Source organism: Ursus americanus, chromosome 27 (genome assembly GCF_024610735.1).
Source record: "Ursus americanus isolate L20-20 chromosome 27, mUrsAme1.1.p, whole genome shotgun sequence".
Taxonomy (NCBI): Eukaryota; Metazoa; Chordata; class Mammalia; order Carnivora; family Ursidae; genus Ursus; species Ursus americanus.
Genome location: NC_142153.1, coordinates 31,017,652 through 31,036,441, shown reverse-complemented (window position 1 = coordinate 31,036,441; position 18,790 = coordinate 31,017,652). Strand labels below are relative to the sequence as shown.

Genomic DNA, 18,790 nt, shown 5'->3' with positions numbered 1-18,790 from the left:
TTTGGGATCAAGCCCGAATCAGGCTCCCTGCTCGGCCGGGAGTCTGCCGCTTCCTCTCCCTCTGCCTCTCCCCCTGCTCCTGTGCTCTCTGTCAAATAAATAAAATGTTTAAAAAAAAATACCTATTTTTCTTTCTTCTCACAACCAACTTAAAAAAGAGTGTAGACAATAATATGCATATAATGTACTACTGGGCCTATAATAAATACAGATACAATGCATGTATAATGCATTTGCCAAAAACAGCATTAAAGACGTGGGTGGGAGAAAAGTGTACTGGGCTAAAAAAGGACTACTGTTACGAAGAAATTAAAATGTTACATGAGAAAATATACACAATGCAAAGAAAGAGCCCGAAGAGGAACAGAGAAGCAAAACAGACAGAAGACCTAGAAAAAATGTAAAACGGCAGTAGAAGGTTGCTACAGCACGATGCTCCATTACTGTAAACGCCGTAAATAATCCAATCAGAGAGGGCGACTGTCATCCGGATTTTAAAAACTGATCCAACTAAAGGTGGCCTACAGGAGACACACCCTAAATTCAAAGATAAAAAGAGATTAAAGTAAAAGGAAGGGCAAAGAGAGGTCATACAAACAGGAACCACAAAAGCTGGAGGGTTGTATCAGTGGATAGACATTAACATTTCAAAAGTTACTAAAGATAAAGAGAAGGTTCATAATGGTAACTGGATTACCATCAGGAAGACATAAAGATTCATACTAACAGAACAAAAACAAGCAGCAAAAATGGGAGAAATAATAAAGGGAGAACTAGACAACCCAACAATAAAAGATATGCCACTATCGATAAGGAATACCACTACACAGAAGCTAAGCAACGGAAGACATGGAAACCACTACAAACTAACTAGAACTAATGTATCTATAAAACATTCCATCAAACAATAAAATACACACTCCTCTCAAGTGCAGAGGGACTAGTGTTCAAGACAGAACATACACCAGGCCTAAAACAAATCTCAATACATTTAATAGGACGAAATCAGGGGCACCTGTCTGGTTCAGTGGATTAAGCGTCTGCCTTACGCTTAAATCATGATCTCAAGGTCCTGGGATTGAGCCCAATGGCGGGCCCTCTGCTCAGCTCAGCGGGAAGTCTGCTTCTAACCTCTCCCTCGGCCCCTCCCCCCACCTGCACACACTTGCACTCTCTCAAATAAATAAAGCTCTCTCTCAAATACATAAAATCTTTAAGAAAAATAATAGGATGAAATCATTCTGAGTACGTTCTTGTTCTTTGCCAACAGTGGTATGAAATTGGAAATCAATAGCAGGAAAAACTCACAAATACATGGACATTAAACAACACATTGCCAAACAACCAGTGAGTCAAACAAGAACTGAAAAGGGAAACCAAAAATAGTTTGAAATAAATTACAGACAAGACACAACATACCCAAACTTATGGGATACAGCTAAAGCAGTGCTTACAGGAAAATGTTTAACCTTCAATGTAACAAAGACTTCAAATCAATAACCTAAACTTCCACTGGGGAAAAAACGAAACAAAACAAAACAAAATAACCTAACACAAAGCGGAAGGAAGGAAATAAAAAAGATTAAAGCAGAAATCAAAGAGAACAAATAACAATGGAGAAATCAATGAAAACAAAAGCTGGTTCTTTAAAAAGATCAGCAAAATTGACAAATCTTTAGACTGACCAAAGAAGAGAAAAAAGAGAGAAGATTCAAATTACTAGAATCAGGAATGAACGAGAGGACATTATTACTGACTTCACAAAAATAAGAATAATAAAGGAACTCTGAACAACTGTACAACAAATTATATAACACAGATGAAATCCCTACACATACGCGCTACCAAAACTGACTTGAGAGAAAACAAAAAATCTGAATAGATCTATAACAAGCGAGAAACCGAATTTAGTAATCTAAAAGCTACCCTAAAAAAAAAGCACAGGGCCAGATGTATTCACAACTGAATCCTACCAAACATTTAAAAGAAGAATAAATACCAGTTAGTCACAAATTGTTTCAAAAGACATGAGAGGAAGAACTCTTCCTAACTCATTTTCTAATGGCAATAGCACCCTAATACCAAACCAGACAAAGACATCACAAGTAAAGGATATAGACCAGTATCTCTTACAAATATAAACAAAATAATCACCAACAAAATACTAGCAAACTGAATCCAGCAAAAATTAAAAAGAATTATGCAGCATGGCTCAGTGAGAATTATCCCAGGAATGCAAGGTTGGTTCAACATCTGAAAATCTATTAATATCATAAAATTATTTCATGAAAAAACAAAAATTATATAGTTATCTCAATAGATAAGAAAAAGCATCTGATAAAATCCAACACCGTTTCATGATAAAACATTCAACCAACTAGGAATAGAGAAGAATGTACCTTGAGCATATTTAACTTTTTTAACCAGAAATTAATGTTTTTAAGTCCCACTTTTATGTATTATTATTAGTGTGAAGTCTGTTATTCTGACCTACTATCTCATGTTATCTAAACATATAAATTGAAAGTAGTCCATTCAAGTTTCAAGTACAATTTGCATATAGTTACAATAAAACTGTCACTGCAGGCTCCAAGTATGGTAGCAGTAAGTTTTAAGTGTTTGCTTTGCTTTTTATGCTATTTTTTTGTAATCAACAATTTTTTTTTAAAGGAACTTCTTCAATTTGACAATAGGCATCTAAGAAACACCCACAGCTAGTATCACACTAAATGAGTAACTACTGAAAGCCTCCCCCCTGAGATCAAGTATGAGACAAGTATGCCAATCTCGCCACTCCTATTTAACACTGTGATGAAGGCACAAGCACAGCAACTGGAAAAAATAAAATAAAAAGCAGCCGGATTGGAAAGGAAGAGGTGCAACTATCTCTTCTTTAATAACATCATCTTTTACATAAAAAATCTTAAGAAATCCACCAAAAACCTATTAGAACTAATCAACCAGTTCAACAAGTTGAGAGAATACGTGATCAATATACAAAAGTCATTTGTGTTCCTATACACCAGCAACGATCAATCAAAAAAGAAGAAAACTTCTATTTATAAACACATCAAATGGAATACTTCAAAATAAATTTTACAACAGCTGAAAATTTCTTCCCTGACAACTACAAAATATTATTGAAATAAAGTTTGAAAAGAACTGAATAAACGGAAACTCATACCATGCCCAGAAGACGTAACACTGTCAAGATAGCAATGTCCCCAAACTGGTCTATAGGTTCAATGCAATCCCTTATCACAATCCTATCTGACGTCTTAGTAGAAAATGATAAAACGAGTCTAAAATTTATATGGAATCACAATAGATTCCATGTAGTCAAAATAATCTTGAAAAAAAAAAAAGTAGAAGGACTCACAAAAAACACTTACTACAAAGCACCTATAAACATAGAGAATATACTGTTGGTTGCCAGAGGGAAACGGATGGGAGGATGGGCCACATGGGTGAAGGGGAGTAGGAGGTACAGGCTTCCCGTTACGGGATGAGTAAATCGTGGGGATGAAAGGCACAGTACAGGGAATAAAGTCAGTGGTGTTGCAGCAGTGCTGTATGGGGACAGGGGACGGATACGCTCCTGAGCACAGCACAACGTGTAAAGTACTTGAATCACAATGTTATACTCCTGAAACTAATGTAACGTGTCAACTAGACTCAAAACATTTTTTTTTAAAAAAGAACAGATGGATTGCCATACAGAGCAATGGCAATCAAGTCAGTGTGGGACTGGCACATGAATAAATAAATAAATAAATAAATAGATGAATGGAATAGAATTAGAATCCAGAAACAAACCCATCCATCTAAGGTCAACTGATTTTCTTGAAGGGACCTAAGACAATCAACTAGGAAAAGAACAGTCTTCTCAACATGATGCTGGGACTCCTGAAGAGCCATATGCAAAAGAATGAAGCTGGACCCTTACCTCACACCACATACAAATATTAACTCAAAAGATCTAAATGTAGGAGCTAAAATTATAAAACACTTAACAGAAAACATAGGGGGCAAACCTTTAAGATCCTGGATTTGGGAAAGGATTCTTAAGATTAGATACCAAACCAGGAGCAACAAAAGAAAAAAAGAGATAAACTGGAGTTCATCATAATCTTCAAAAATTGTGCCTCTAAGGACACTATTAAGAAAGTGAAGACAACCCACAGGATGGGAGAAAATATTTACAAATCATATTATCAGATAAGGGACTTGAATCCAGAACATATGAAGAACTTTACAATTCAATAATAAAAAGAAAACCCAAGTTTTAAAACTGAGCAAAGCATCAGGATAAATACCTCTCCAAAAAGTTGTGTAAGTAGGCAATAAGCACATGAAAAGATACTCAGTACATCAGGAAAATACAAATCCAAACCACAGCGAGCTACAACTTCAAACCCACTAGGATGACTAAAATAGAAAAGTCAGATAATAAGGATGTGGAGAAATCAGACCCTCGGGCGCCTGGGGGGCTCAGTTGGTTAAGCATCTGCCTTCAGCTCAGGTCATGATCCAGGGTCCTGAGACTGAGACCCACATCCAGATCCCTGCTCAGGGAAGAGTCAGCTTCTCCTTCAGCCTCCCCACCCCGCCGCCGGCACTACCACCACTGCCACGTGCTCACTCGCTCGCTCTCTCTCAAATAAATAAAATCTTTAAAAATAGTAATTATTAATTAATTTTAAAATATTTTTAAAAAAGAAAGAAATCACACCCTCAATACATCACTGCTGGGAATGTCACATGGTACAAGTGGCCACAGAAAACAGTCCAGCAGGTTCCTAAAACGATTAAACACAGAGTTACCATCTGACCCAGTGTCTTAGTCCACCAGGCTGCTGTAAAGAATACCACAGACTGGGTGACTCAGAAATAACAGATTTATTCTCTAAGTTTTGGAGTCTGGAAGACCAAGTTCAAGGCAACAATGGGTTTAGTGTCTGGTGAGGGCCCTCTTCCAGGCTCGCCAAGGGCGATCTGACCACTGGGTCCTGACACAGCAGAAGGGAGCTCTGTAGGATCTCTAATAAAGGCACTTGAGGCCATGCGGGAGTGACTTCATAACCTACCCATGTCCGGAAGGACCCACCTCCTACCACCATCGCACTGGGGATAAGCGTTCAACATGTGAATCTGGGGGACGGGGCGGATGCAAACACTCACGCTTCTAGCGCCCAGCGACCGTACTCCCGCGTATACACCCACCGAACACAAAAACACAGGTCCACACATCTTCTACACACGTGTATACAACATCATATAATTCACAATAGCCAAAAGCGGGAGGAGCCCATTTATGGTAGATTGATACAATAAAAAATTATTCAGCAAAAAAAAGTAATGAAGTACTGATAAATGCACAGCACGACTGAACCTTTAAAAATTACATTAAGTGAAAGAGGCCAGTAAAAAAGGCCACGAAACATACTAAAATCTCTGTGATACAAATTAGACTGGTAGCCGGTTGCTTAGAGCTGCTTGGGGAGGGGAAATATAGCAGAGTGCATAGCTTTAGGATTGGGTTTCTTTTTGAGGTCACGAAAATTTTGTCCTAAAACTGACAGGTTGTACATATCAGTGAATACACTAAACCATTAGCTGTACACTGTAAGTGGATGAATTGAATGTTACAGGAACAATATTTCAATAAAGCTGTTTCAAAAGAAAAAGGAGACAGTTATATTTAAAAATGCCATGAGGATGAGCTCAAACTCAGGAGGTCCGCAGAGATCACCTGACCACCTCTACCACCAGCAGTCAAACCCTGCGAACAGAACGCCTGAAATACCTGCTCACGGCTCACAAGGCGGCGGCTAAGAGAGTCTTACAACAGGAAACAATCCACAACCATATCCTGGACCCACTTCCCATTTTACTCACGTACTGACGCCTGAGCAAGAATGCCAGTTATCGCGATGTCACATACATTCCCATCAAGGTAACCAGCACATGCAGGGCTACAGAGCTCCCGCACAATCTGTATGAAACGTTATTTGTTCTAAATACATTTACTACAGAGAATGAGCTGCATTCCCAATGCTTCAAGAGTGACAGAGCAGCGGGAGGACCCCAGGCTTCTCCAGATCACACACACAAGCCCACAGCCCAGGGGAACTCGAGGCCTCCTCTCGCAATGCTTCCGTAGCTCGCAGACACCACCCCACTGGAGGAACTAGAGGCTGCCGTCCTCACTGTTGCTCTAGGTCAACCTTCTCTGCCCCAGTCCAGGGATCGCGATGCCCCTGACAAACCTGGTGACTCCAGAAAATCACTGTGTTAGTTAGAACCACTTGTTCAGCCACAAAGCCACCCCATGACTGATACATCGGCAAGATGGATTGTCAAGGCCTCTTTCTTCTCTCCCCAATAAACTCCGTTCCAGATTCAACTCTTTCCCAGGCAGCATGGTACAGGGAGTCTGGCAGGCCCCAAAGACAAGGGGAATCCTAAGTTTTATTTTCCCAGCTGCTGGACAGGAGGCCTGAGCCATGGAAGGTGGCGCTCACAGCCTGGTCCCACCCTCGCCCTCCAGCGATGGCACCAGGGCGCAGGAGAGTATGTGTTCCCAAGGGGGAAGAGCTCCCTTAAATTAAGTTTCTCATTTTGTAACACAAAGGAACTGAACCTTGATGGAATTTACCCAGAAAAAAAATCTAGAAAAGGAAGAGTTTTACAATTCAGAATTTATTATGCTTTAGCTAATAACTCTGAATAAAGACATCATCATACTGGGACTGCAGGTCAAGTTTCAGGGCCTCACTCAGCAGCTCTGCAACTTGCTGGACATTACCCAGCAACTCCTCGGCCTGAGTTTCACGAAACAGACTCTGCACTGACCTCTGACTCCTGAGAGCTGCTGGGAGAAACCTCACGGTTCCCTCCCCATCGTCACCCTCACTCTTAAGTATCTTTTCTGATCTACACTTTCTATGATTTTTAAATGCTCACTTAGAAATCCCTGAGAAAGGGGAAAAAAAACCCTGACTCTGTAATACTATGAAATCTCTCTCCGAATGTAACTACTAGTATTAAAGTAGTGTGTATATCTGCATGTTTAAAGTCCTATCAAAATAAATGACATTCTAGCCAGCATAGCCCACTGGGGTCAAAAAGAACATACAACAGCCCTCTAACACTATTTACTTGGTATTATTCTGTAAGTTCTAATCAGTATAAGGCATAAAATAGAAATGAATTAAAACTACTTGAAAGGAAATTACAATTATTATTATTGAAACTATATCACAAGAAAATGGAAAAGCATCAAATGAAGAACCATTAGACCTAAGGAAGCGGCTAAGTAGGAAAAATAGCTTTATTACAGTTAAAGACAATAGGAAAAAAGCCAGTCACAAGGACAAAAACATTAAAAATATTCAGGAAAAAAAGTTTACACATTGCCTTAACCAATTATGCTAAAAATACTTGAATAAATGATGATTATAAAATCATTTTTGGAATGGCACGGGGCATAGAAAACATCACTTCTTCCTAAATGACTCTACTGGGCTGGTAGGCTGACTTCTCAGGGGGTGAAGGACAGAATCTGTGGGGGCTCCAGGTCACACAGGCCCAGGAAGACCCGGATCCAGGCCACTGCTTTCCCCCAGGTCTCCAGAGACCCAGGGAGCTGCTATCAACATTGGCACTGCGGCTCGGCCCTCAGGAGTGTGGAATACAAGATTAGAGATAAAATTTAAGAGAAGGAGAGGAAAATCCACAGACTGAAAGAAAATAGTCACAAAAGACATACCTGATAAAGGACTACTGTCCAAAACATACAAAGCACTCTTAAGAGTCAACAGTAAGAGAATGAAAACCCAATTTAAAAATGGGCAAAAGACTTGAACAAACACTTCATCAAAGACAGAGTAAAACCAAATAGGTGAATTCCTATTTCTCATACAAAAACAAGCCTGTTTCCCACTTTCGTGTGCGAACACCCGTAACAACGATGGCGGCGGTAACTGGCGTCCAGTCTCAGCGAGACTGGTGTGCCCATCGACAGCAGGGGCTGCGGGGCACGGTTATTTCAATGAAAGCATTACGCACTGACTGAAGATATGCAGATGGTGAATAAGCCTATGAAAAGAGGGTCAGTATCATATGTCATGAGGGTCTGCAAATTACAATGTGACACCCTCACACAACTGTGACAATGGCCGTCACTGCGGGCGGGAACGAGCACAGCACAGCGATGTGGCAGCTTCTTACCAAGCTAAATAGACTCTCACCCTCCGATCCAGCAGCTGCACTCCTTAGTACTTACGCAAACAAGTCACAAACTTACCGCCACTCAAAATCCTGCACACGAGTGTTTACAACAGCTTCATTCATAATTTCCAAAACCTGGAAGCAACCAACATGTCCTTCAGTTACTGAACTGCTAAATAAACTGTGCTCCATCCAGACAACAGAATACTATTCAGCATCAAAAAGAAAGGAGGCTTCAAGCCGGAAAAGACAGGGGAGGAAATGTAAATGCAGATTACTAAGTGAAAGCAGTCAGTCTGAAAAATCTACATACTGCGTGATTCCAACTCTGTGACTTTCTGGAAAAGGCAAAACTATGGAGGTGGTAGATCAGTGGTTGGCAGAGGTTAGGGGGTGGGAGAGGAGCAGGCAGAGCACAGACAGAGGGTTTGGGGCAGTGAGACTACTTTATATGACACGACAATGATGGGTAACTGTCATCACACATTTGTGCAAACCCACAGAGTGACCCCGATGTACACTGTGGACTCTGGCTGATGACAACGTGTCCATGAGGGTTCATCAGATCAGTGGCGGCAAATGTACCACCTGGTGGGGTGCTGATGGTGGGGAGGCTGGAGGAAGGGGAGGGGGTGCAGTCTATGGGAAATCTCTGCCTCCTCCCCTCAATTCTGCCGCGCAAAATAAAGTCTATTAAAAACAAAAAGAAAATTAAAAACTGGCTCAATAACACAAAAGTAAAGTGAACAGGAAAAGGAAGCATATTTTCGAAGTCTAATAAAAGGTAACTTGTGGTACCTGTTATTAAATCCATTATAAAACTTCAGTTAGCAAAACTGCAGGAATGGGACAAGAATACACAAAGTCAAGAAAACAGAATGGAAAAATCTAACAGACCCCAACATATAGTGATTTCAGTAAACAGTATGAAAAAAGAGGGTAAAAGAACAGTTTTTTAACTGGTAATCTATTTTGAGAAAAAAAAAAAAAAGTTAAATCCTTATTTATACAGCAGACAGCAGAATAAATTCCACACAGATGAAAGAGGTATTCCTTTTAAATAAAGCCATAAAGGAACTAGAAGAATCGGATCTCAGGGAAGGAAATGCCTTTCTAGGCATAAAAGCAAGAGGGGAATAAAAACAAAGAGAAATAGAGATTTTATCTTTTGTGAAGTTCTCAAAGAAGTAATTTACCTATCTTGATAAAATGTCTAATCTGAAATTCATACATATTTATAACAAATCAAATATTGGGTGTGGTAGAGTAAAAAACATTTGGTCTTTGTCCCTGTTTCCTGGCACAAGCTTCTAAAATCCTCAGAATTGACAGCCTTTTGTATGCTAATGATGTGGCTGCGGAGGGGGCTAGAGAGCTTGGGGCCCAGACTGGTCACCAGAAAAACCAAGCCCTACAGCACTTGCAGCCTGCTACCCTCCCCTCCTCCCCTGACGATGGGACGGAAAGTCCTGGAAATGGGCCTGTGGTTTAATCAGGCCTCGGTAATGCAACCTCCATAAAACCTCCTGAATGGCAGCGTTTGGGGAGCTCCAGGTTGGTGATCACATTCCCGTGTTGGGAGGTGGCGCGCCCACAGCGGGCAAGGAAGCCGGAACCCCTCCCCATACCTGGCCCATGCATCTCCTCCCTGCAGCTGTTCCTGAGTTTTATCCTTTATAATGACTAATAATGAATAAGTTTATTTATATAAATACAATATACACATAAGACAACACATGCACCCATATGCTCACAGCAGCATTACTTACAATGGCCAAGAAACGGAGGCAACCCAAGTGTCCACTGATTGATGAATGCATAAAGCAGATGTGATGTGTGTGTACTCATGCAGGCGTGCACGCGCGTGCACGCGCACACACACACACACACACACACAATGGAATATCACTCAGCTACAAAAAAGGAAGGAAATCTTGCCATTTCCAACAACAGGGATGGACCTACAGCATATTATGCTAAGTGAAACGAGTCAGATGGAGAAAGACAAAAGACAAATACCGTAGGATTTTACTTCCATGTGGAATCTAAAAACAAAGAAACGGAAAAGGAAAAAGAAATGAAGGAACAGACTCACTGATACAAAGAACAATCTGTCAGTTGCCAGGGGGCAGAGGGGCAGGAAATAAAAGGGACAAGCTTCCAGTTACGAAATAATTAAGACAAGGGGATGTGACCTACAGCATAGGGAACATAGTCGAAAACACTGTAACAACTTTGTATGGTGACAGAAGGTGGCTAGATTTATAGTGGTGATCACGCCACAACATACAGAAATGCTGAATCAGTGTGTTGTACACCTGAAACTAATATAATATTTTATGTCAACTACACGTCAATAAAATTAAAAATAAAGTAGAGGTTAGCAAATAATGGCCCGCAGACCTGCGCAGCTGTTTTTGTAAATAAAGTTTTATTGGAACACCCACACTCATTCATTTACATATTGTCTATGCTGTTTGTCTGCTACAACTGCAAAGCTGAGCAGTAGTGACAGAGACCATCTGGCCCCCAGAAAAGCTTAAACTGTTTACTATCTGGCCCTTTACAGTAACATAAGGTGTAGCACACAAAATAACTATTGGCCTCAAGTCACAAAATTAGTGACACAGCTGAGACCCAGATCTGCCTGCTGACTCCTCGACAGACTCTTTGTCAATACACCTTGCTACTTACTCCCGTTACAATTCACTTAACAAATTACGAGCTCTGAAACGGAGAGCCAATCCCTGCAGATTGCTTACAGTGCTATAAATGATGAGCATTTCAGCCTTTCCGCCCATCAATCACCTGCTACACTCTTCTATCTGGATCCTACTGCTCCCAAAGCCATGCTGCCCTCGGGCCTCCCTGTTGCCTAAGGTGACATCTTTGTCCTGATCCCTCCAGCTGCCCTTTAGGCCTTGACCCTGACCTCCCAAAGCACAGACTCACTGACCAGCTTTGGCACGCTCCCTTCTTCCAGCTTTTCTCTACAACTCTTCAATTTAAAATTCAGGCTCTTTCACATCCGAAGAGCCACACTAGAATCCTACTTGCTCCATCTGCATTTGCCTCTAATCCCTCCTCCTCAGGCAAGGATTCCTTATAAAACATCATGAAGTGCTCACTCAGAATCTTTATTATTTACCTAAAAGGTGAAGTCTGAACTCCTTAATGGGGCTTTCCCAGGTTCCCCCTAAACAAATCTTCCTGTGCCAGTTAAATTGCATTGCTACGTCTTTCTGGATATCCTTTCTCAAGCGTCAGCTTAAATTCTATTTGCTCCTTCTCCAATAATTAACTACAGAAAAGACGTGTACAAAGAAGAGGGGAGGGGGGGCGCCTGGGTGGCACAGCGGTTAAGCGTCTGCCTTCGGCTCAGGGCGTGATCCCGGCGTTGTGGAATCGAGCCCCACATCAGGCTCCTCCGCTAGGAGCCTGCTTCTTCCTCTCCCACTCCCCTGCTGTGTTCCCTCTCTCGCTGGCTGTCTCTATCTCTGTCGAATAAATAAATTAAAAAATCTTTAAAAAAAAAAAAAAGAAGAGGGGAGGGGTACACATGATGGTTCTTTTCTCACAGTGTTCTGGTAGGACTCTTACCACCCATGTAAGACTTCTACCAATACGCTCAGTATCACAAAACTTAAGTACAGCAGCAGGCTCTTCCGCTGGGAGCCTGCTTCTTCCTCTCTCACTCCCCCTGCTTGTGTTCCCTCTCTCGCTGTCTGTCTCTCTCTGTCAAATAAATAAAATCTTAAAAAAAAAAACAAAAAAAAACTTAATTACAGCAAAAAGTAAAACTATACCACATAGGAATTTGAGCCAAAACACAATTTCATCAATGCTCTCTTATGGCACTGATCATTGAAATTCTAAAATTTTTCTTTATATAAAATATCAATATTTAGAAAATGAAGAAAAATGATATCACAAGTTTATGATAACCTAGTAAGAGAAACAGTATAGCAAAAAATATAACCTCAGGGTGCCTCTGGCTTATTCAGCAGTGTGTGACTCTTAATCTCAGGGTCGTGAGTTCAAGCCCTACGCTGGGTGCGGAGCCTACTTAAAAAAAAAAAAAGGATGTATATATCACACACATACACCCGTGTGTGTGTGTGTGTGTGTGTGTATGTATATATATGTGTGCATATATATATATAAACTCAGAGAAACCTGGATTCAAATTCCTCTTAGTGACTGTATAACTACACACAAGTCTTTGATGTCACTAAATTCCTCAAATGTAAACTACCGTGATGGTCATTATTCGAGGTAGCACTGAGGTAAACGTGGCCTTGAGCACGGAATTAAACGACTGAGTCCCAGTTCTCAGGGGGAAACACAGGGTCAGGTTTCTGCGAGCCTCTGGTCACGTTTCCATCCTTGTCTTCTGTGTGTTTCTGCACAGAGACCTCTTATTTCGCACATACTGATTCATTAACACTGAAACTCACGCCCGAACAAAGCTCGTCTCAACGTGCATTTCCTCTGTAAGGCACATCGCAGCCTTCTCGCCCTAAGGAACGCTAGAGAGCACCGCAACACGACACCTCGGGGCCACCGAACACGGCCAATCCACCAACACAAAGTACCAGAAAGACTGCCGTGAGACAGCGGGACCGAGATGCGCGCGGTCGGTATTCCCCTGACTGTGTATGACAGCAAGCACTCCCAAGAGGATTCAAGCTCTCGCTCCAACACTAGAACCCATTAGCATCGGCCACCGAGTTCCTACACTGCGAAGCTCATACGGAATACTGTACGTCCGTCTACAAGACTCAAAAGCTAACCCGCAATTTCTTTCTTACGGAACATCAGTTACCATCTTGGGAGGTGAAAAGCCCCCGTCACGCGCTCCCTGGACACGGTCCCTGTGTGCGTGCCCTGCGTCTAGCCTGCGTGCTGGGTCCCTCCTCTCCTCAGTCTCTGTGATGAGCACAAGTGACAAGAGTCCATCTTTCCTCAGAGCAGCTCCCCCTAGACTTTCGAGGCAGAAACTCTGGTTTATCTGACTACCCACAAGTCTGAGACCAAGAAGAGCTCACACAGTGTATGACTATGCAGGCAAAACGAGCCACCTGCCATGAACAGATAGGAAAACAACAAAGTCTACCAAGTTCTCATGGCTGTCCCTAGGGTGGACTTTGATGCATTCTTAAATAACAGGTGAAAGCCCTCCTAAGCTCCTAGAACTGGAATGATTAGCCCCTATACTACACCTTAACCTCAAACCCAGACACAAGACAAAGAAGGGTTTGCTTCTCACCAGTATTTACCCCTCATGACTCCCCCGGTGGGGTTGCCAGCAAGGGGACATGCAGCCCGAAGGAGCACAGCCTCAGAGCAGAAGAGTCACTCCCAGTCTCTCACACTGAAACCCACACACGGTCCAACGCACATGTCATGTGGAGTGCTGATTTTTTTAAGAATGCTCTAAGTCATGCTACATTAAGCTCTAGTAAAACTTATCAATCTGGACTTTAAACTCTTGGGAGTAACAATTTTAGCATTTATGGGCGAACATTATACACAGCAGTATGCCAGGGCCTAGGAGAGCGACGCCAAGCCTGGATCATTTCTGACCTCACATCACTAGCTGTGCCAATAGCTGCGGGCCTGAACACATGCCTGGCTAAGGACTGGAAGGCCCCCACAGGCCAAGCAAGCACAAGAACCCACAAACCCTCCTGGACGAGCTCATCTACATCTGGGGGGATTCTGGAGCTGTGCCGTCCACTCATAACCCTGGCTGACCCAGGCTAGCACAGCCAAGGAACTGCATTTCTAACGATGCAGTATCAATTTAAAAACAGATACACAACTCAGCTACCGGAAAGCTTTTAAGTGTGTGTGGAACAACCTGGATAAAATAATCTACTTTTTTTAACTGCAAATTTTATAAAATATAAGTATTTATCAAGTATTTCTGATGAAGTCAGACAAAGTCGTTTACTTGTATTTGACAAAAGTAGTTTTGCTGACTAAATTCGATTTAGCTGCTGAGTGTCCAATAAGACTAACCCTACAAAGATGCATCTGCTTGCCCCATGATGAATCTGTATCTAGAAATGACTCCGATCTTCTAAGGCTGGAGAACTCGTACTCATCCTTCCAGATCCAGTGAAAACAAGTTTTGTTCTAGGATTCCTTCACGGCCCTCCCTTCCTTTAATTCCCTCAGTGCCTCACACAGCACTACGGAGCGGCACTTAGCTCAGGAGGGGGGAGCTCCTGGAAATCCTGCGCCTAGACCATTCATTTCACAGGTACTGACGGACACCCACCAGCTGGGTGCCTGGCACTCCTCCTGGCGTTAGGGACAGAGCAGACACAAAGTCCTTTCTCTGGGCAGTTGTCCACCTAGATTCTAAGTGACTCTTCAGAAGAGAGATAATAAATGTTCTCTAAGCACCTATCAAGGGGCGCCTGGGCGGCTCAGGCGGTTAAGCGTCTGCCTTCGGCTCGGGTCATGGTCCCAGGGTCTTGGGATCCAGCCCCACGTCAGGCTCTCTGCTTGGCGGGGAGCCTGCTTCTCCCTCTGCTGCTCCCCCTGCTTGTGTGCTGTCAAATAAATGAATAAAAATCTTTAAATAAATAAATAAACACCTATCAAGGGACTAAAACGCAGGAAGTCTGCACCACGAGTGCAGAGCCAGCTGTCCTGCTGCACAGAATCACCCCTTCAGGTCCCCTGCCCACCTGCACCCCACCAGCTGAAGTCACGTGGACAGCAAGTCCACCCAAGACTGCTAACAAATATTCTCAGAGCCGGAAAGAGCGCTCAGGCGAGCCTGACTCAACTTGGATCACCACCTACTAGCTGTCCGGCCCTCCCAGGTCACCGTCAGGCTCTGAGACTGGTCTCCCCGCCTCTGGCAAACGGAGGCACTAACCCATGTCAAGGGCTCCTCACACAACAGAAATGCGGTCCAGCTCAAAGCAACTGAGAAGCTGTGTGAACTGCCTGTCGTGGAACGTCTCTGACCTTCCCTCTCTGCTACTGCACAGAACTCTGACAAGCAGAGGTTTAAAAAAAGGCTCAGCAACCTCAATAGCCATCAGAAGCAGTCCAATGAAATTCTGACATTCAATACCATACAGCCTTAAAAATGGAATTCTTCTCAGCCACAGTGCTGAGACCGGAAGTGCTCCGTGATACACATATTACTGAGGGAACAGCTCAACATGCAGAGATTTACAGCAGGAAAGCAAATACATGATTTTAAACACACATTTATGTATAAGCATAAATATTTCTCATGGATAGCTCTACAACAAAAGTAACAATACTTCTTTGGGAGAATGGAAAGAAGTTAAGAGCTAACATTTAACTTCCAGGAATCTTTTACTACGTGCATAGCAGGGTTTTTTTTTAAATAAACATAGGACTTGGGGCACCTGGGTGGCTCAGTCAGTGAAGCGTCTGTCTTCAGCTCAGGTCGTGATCCTGGGGCTCTGGAGAAGCCTGCTTTCCCCTCTCCTCCCCACTCGTGCTCTCTCTCAGTATCTCTCTCTCTCTCGCTCTCAAATAAATAAAAACAATAATAAAATCCTTAAAAAAAATAAACATGAGACTCAACGAAACTTCTCTCTCCTTGTTAAATGACTGTAATGAATGATTTGCTTTATAAACCTTACTGTTAGATTTTAATACAAAATAGTACGTATTCATGACAATAAAGGCCAACAGCCTGAAGAGCAGCTCAAGAGATTGTTTTCTACTGTGTTAGAACTGTTCTAGTAACAGTTTGGTGTTACCCACATCCAAGTACCAATTTGGAATGCCTCACATCTCAAACTTATTAAAGCTTAACGTGAAGCTATTTTTTTCTTTTTAAACAAAACACGAATTATAGCCACGTGACCTGATTTCCAAGGAAGCAGAACACCAGACAGGAATGCCAACAGAACACCGTCTAGAGCAAGGCAGCGCGCTCTCCCGCAACAGTGACGCCCAAGCGGCTGGCTGAGTTTGTGGGGTGGGGGCCCAAAGGCTGGACACCCAAAGGCTGGACACAAAGCAGAAGCACAGCCTCCTGCGAATGAGACGCTGGCCTGAACGGCTCCACTAATCCCTCGCGCCTTAATTCCAACTTCTTTTAACGTTAAAATAACATTTTGTAGGCAGAAGTTGTCCAGCAGACTTGTCATGAATTTTAAAATTTAACTCTAAGGAGAACTGGCTTTGGGATAAAGAGGAATCGTCCTGAAGGGATGAACAACGTGGGGTATGACTAACCTGGTCCCAACTCAACATGGCTCTGACTTCCACAGCAAAGTGTCCCCACAGAGTAAACCACACGCACCCTTGATACAGCAGCACAAGAAGCACTGTCATCTCCCTGAAAACACAGAACAAAACCCAAACGGCACTGAGTGTGGCCGTGACTTCTGGGATACGACACAAAAGACACAATCCGTGAAAAAAATAATTGACAACCGGGACTACATTAAAATCAAAACCTTCTAAAACACAAGAAAAAACTTAAAAATTTTAAAACTTCTGCTCTGTGAAAGACACTGGCAAGAGAAGAAGGCAGACCACGGACCAGGGGAAAATATTTGAAAAAAACATCTCCGCTAAAGGGCTGTTATCCAAAACGCACAACGAACCCTTCCAAACCAACAAGAAGAGAACAAGCAACCCGGTTAAAAGATGGGCCAAAGGATCTGGACGCCTCAATGAAGAACAGGCACAGGAGAAGGTCCTCCACATCCTGGGTCCTCAGGGCACCGCAAACTGAAACAACCAGACACCACTTCGCGCCCATCAGAGGCCGCCACCCAGAGCGCTGACCACACCCAGTGCTGGCGAGGCCGTAGCACCCAGGGGACTCCCACGCCCTGCCGGCGGGAGGCAGAATCCCACCCGACACCTTGCAGAGTGGCGGTTTCTCCCAAAACTCAACCACTTCTTACCCTCCCGTACAGTAGCCACACTCTTGAGCTTAACTGAGTTAAAACTTGATGCCCAAACACTTGCACAAAGGTATTTAGAGCAAGCAGCTTCGTTCCTAACTGCCAAAACCTGGAAACCACCAAGACGCCCTTCCGCAGGTGATGGCCACCCAGTACAACCAGACAATGAAATGTTATTTAGAGCTAAAAGGAAAAGAGCTCTCAAGCCTCAAAGAGACAGAGGAACCATAAACACATACTGCTAAATGAGAGAGGCCAGTCTGAGAAGGCTCCATCCTGTAGGGTTCTAACCCTAGGACCTTCTGGAAAAGACAGACCCAGGGGCACGAGGGAGGGATGACTAAGTAGCACAAGGAGGTCTGTAGTGAAACTATTCTGGTACTCTAATGGTGGACAGATTTCACATTACATTCATCAAAATCTATCAGACATATCACCCCGAGTGAACGCCAGCGTGTACCACGGTGGACCCCCAGATAACAGAGGTTCACGGATTACAACAAATGGGAGGCTGACAATGGGAGACACCAGGCATGTGTGGGGACAGAGAGGATGAGGGAACGCTTTGTCTTTTCTACTCAATCTTGCTGGATACCTAAAGAATAAAGTCTGTTAAAATAGAAAAAAAAAACACACAACATAACACCGTGAGCTAAGATGACAAAAGAAGAAGCAAAATGGATTTTAGGATTCATTAGAAGTGGAAGCAGAACACAACAAGGATCAATTCAAAGAGTTCATTCAGAAACAGCAGTATTTCTCATCTTTGACCAGTAAGAATTATTTATAGCACTAAATAATTCCGTTGCCACATACAAACAACATATACGTTCTCAACATTACCTTTAAGAGAGTTGTTGTTTAGAGCAATCATTAAATTTGGGATTAAAAAAGTTGTAAGTAGGATGAGCACTAACTCGATCAAAAAGTAAATTCTGAAAGGCCAGCTCAGATAGGAACCATATTTAAATGATTCATCAGATGCGTTTAAATCCTATAAGAAGTAGCTGTCGGGACGAACTCCTTCAGTCTGGAAGTTAAGTTATGTTCCTCTCGCTGGGGATGAAGCGATCTCGGCAACTATTCCCAAGTCTCGTAAGGGAAGACACAGATCATCATGAACTTCGAATGAGAGCCTTACCAACAGCAGGAGTTTCCAAACACTTAACAAAAAAAGGGGGGAGGGGGGAAGAAATTTTATGACCACGTCCTTTAAAAAAAAAAAAAAAGCTGAATTTCTGACCTCAATTTCTTAATGTAAGAAAAAGAACATTGCATTGGAAAGGGGGCACACATATGTAACGCATCCAGGCTCCACCTGGGATCCTTTTTAATTAAAAAATTCTAAGCATTCCAAGCATATCTCCCAACTTGCAAGGCCAGTGTCTGTCCATTTTCTGCACGAAGGACACCTGCCTTCTTTCTCCAGACAAAGGTTTAAGGAAAGGAAATACTTATCCCAGCAAGTATGTGGTGTCTAAGCGCTTTCTCACGTCCACGGGCAGGCCCTCAGCGCCCCAGCCGCCCGGGACTGGCGCGGGGCGGACTTGCCCAGGTCCCGGGCAGCCGCCTCCCGACAGCCAGGCCCACCGAGGCAGGAAGGCCAGGGGGCCAGCAGCGGAGGTGCTACGGGATGC

At 43.0% G+C, this 18,790-nt stretch overlaps 1 protein-coding gene across 6 annotated transcripts in view; it reads right to left on the bottom strand.

The window, feature by feature from the left end:
* Positions 1 to 18,790, bottom strand: part of TDRP (testis development related protein) — a 44,898-nt gene that overhangs the window by 24,576 nt on the left and 1,532 nt on the right. The window contains exon 1 of one of the 6 annotated variants that reach the window (XM_087856491.1): positions 16,474 to 18,348. The exons of the other annotated variants lie outside the window; for them this stretch is intronic. Coding sequence (XP_087712617.1) covers positions 16,474 to 16,572 — 99 coding nt within the window. The 5' untranslated portion in view covers positions 16,573 to 18,348. Of the gene's footprint in view, positions 1 to 16,473; positions 18,349 to 18,790 lie in introns of those variants that run through there. 6 annotated transcript variants of the gene reach the window in all.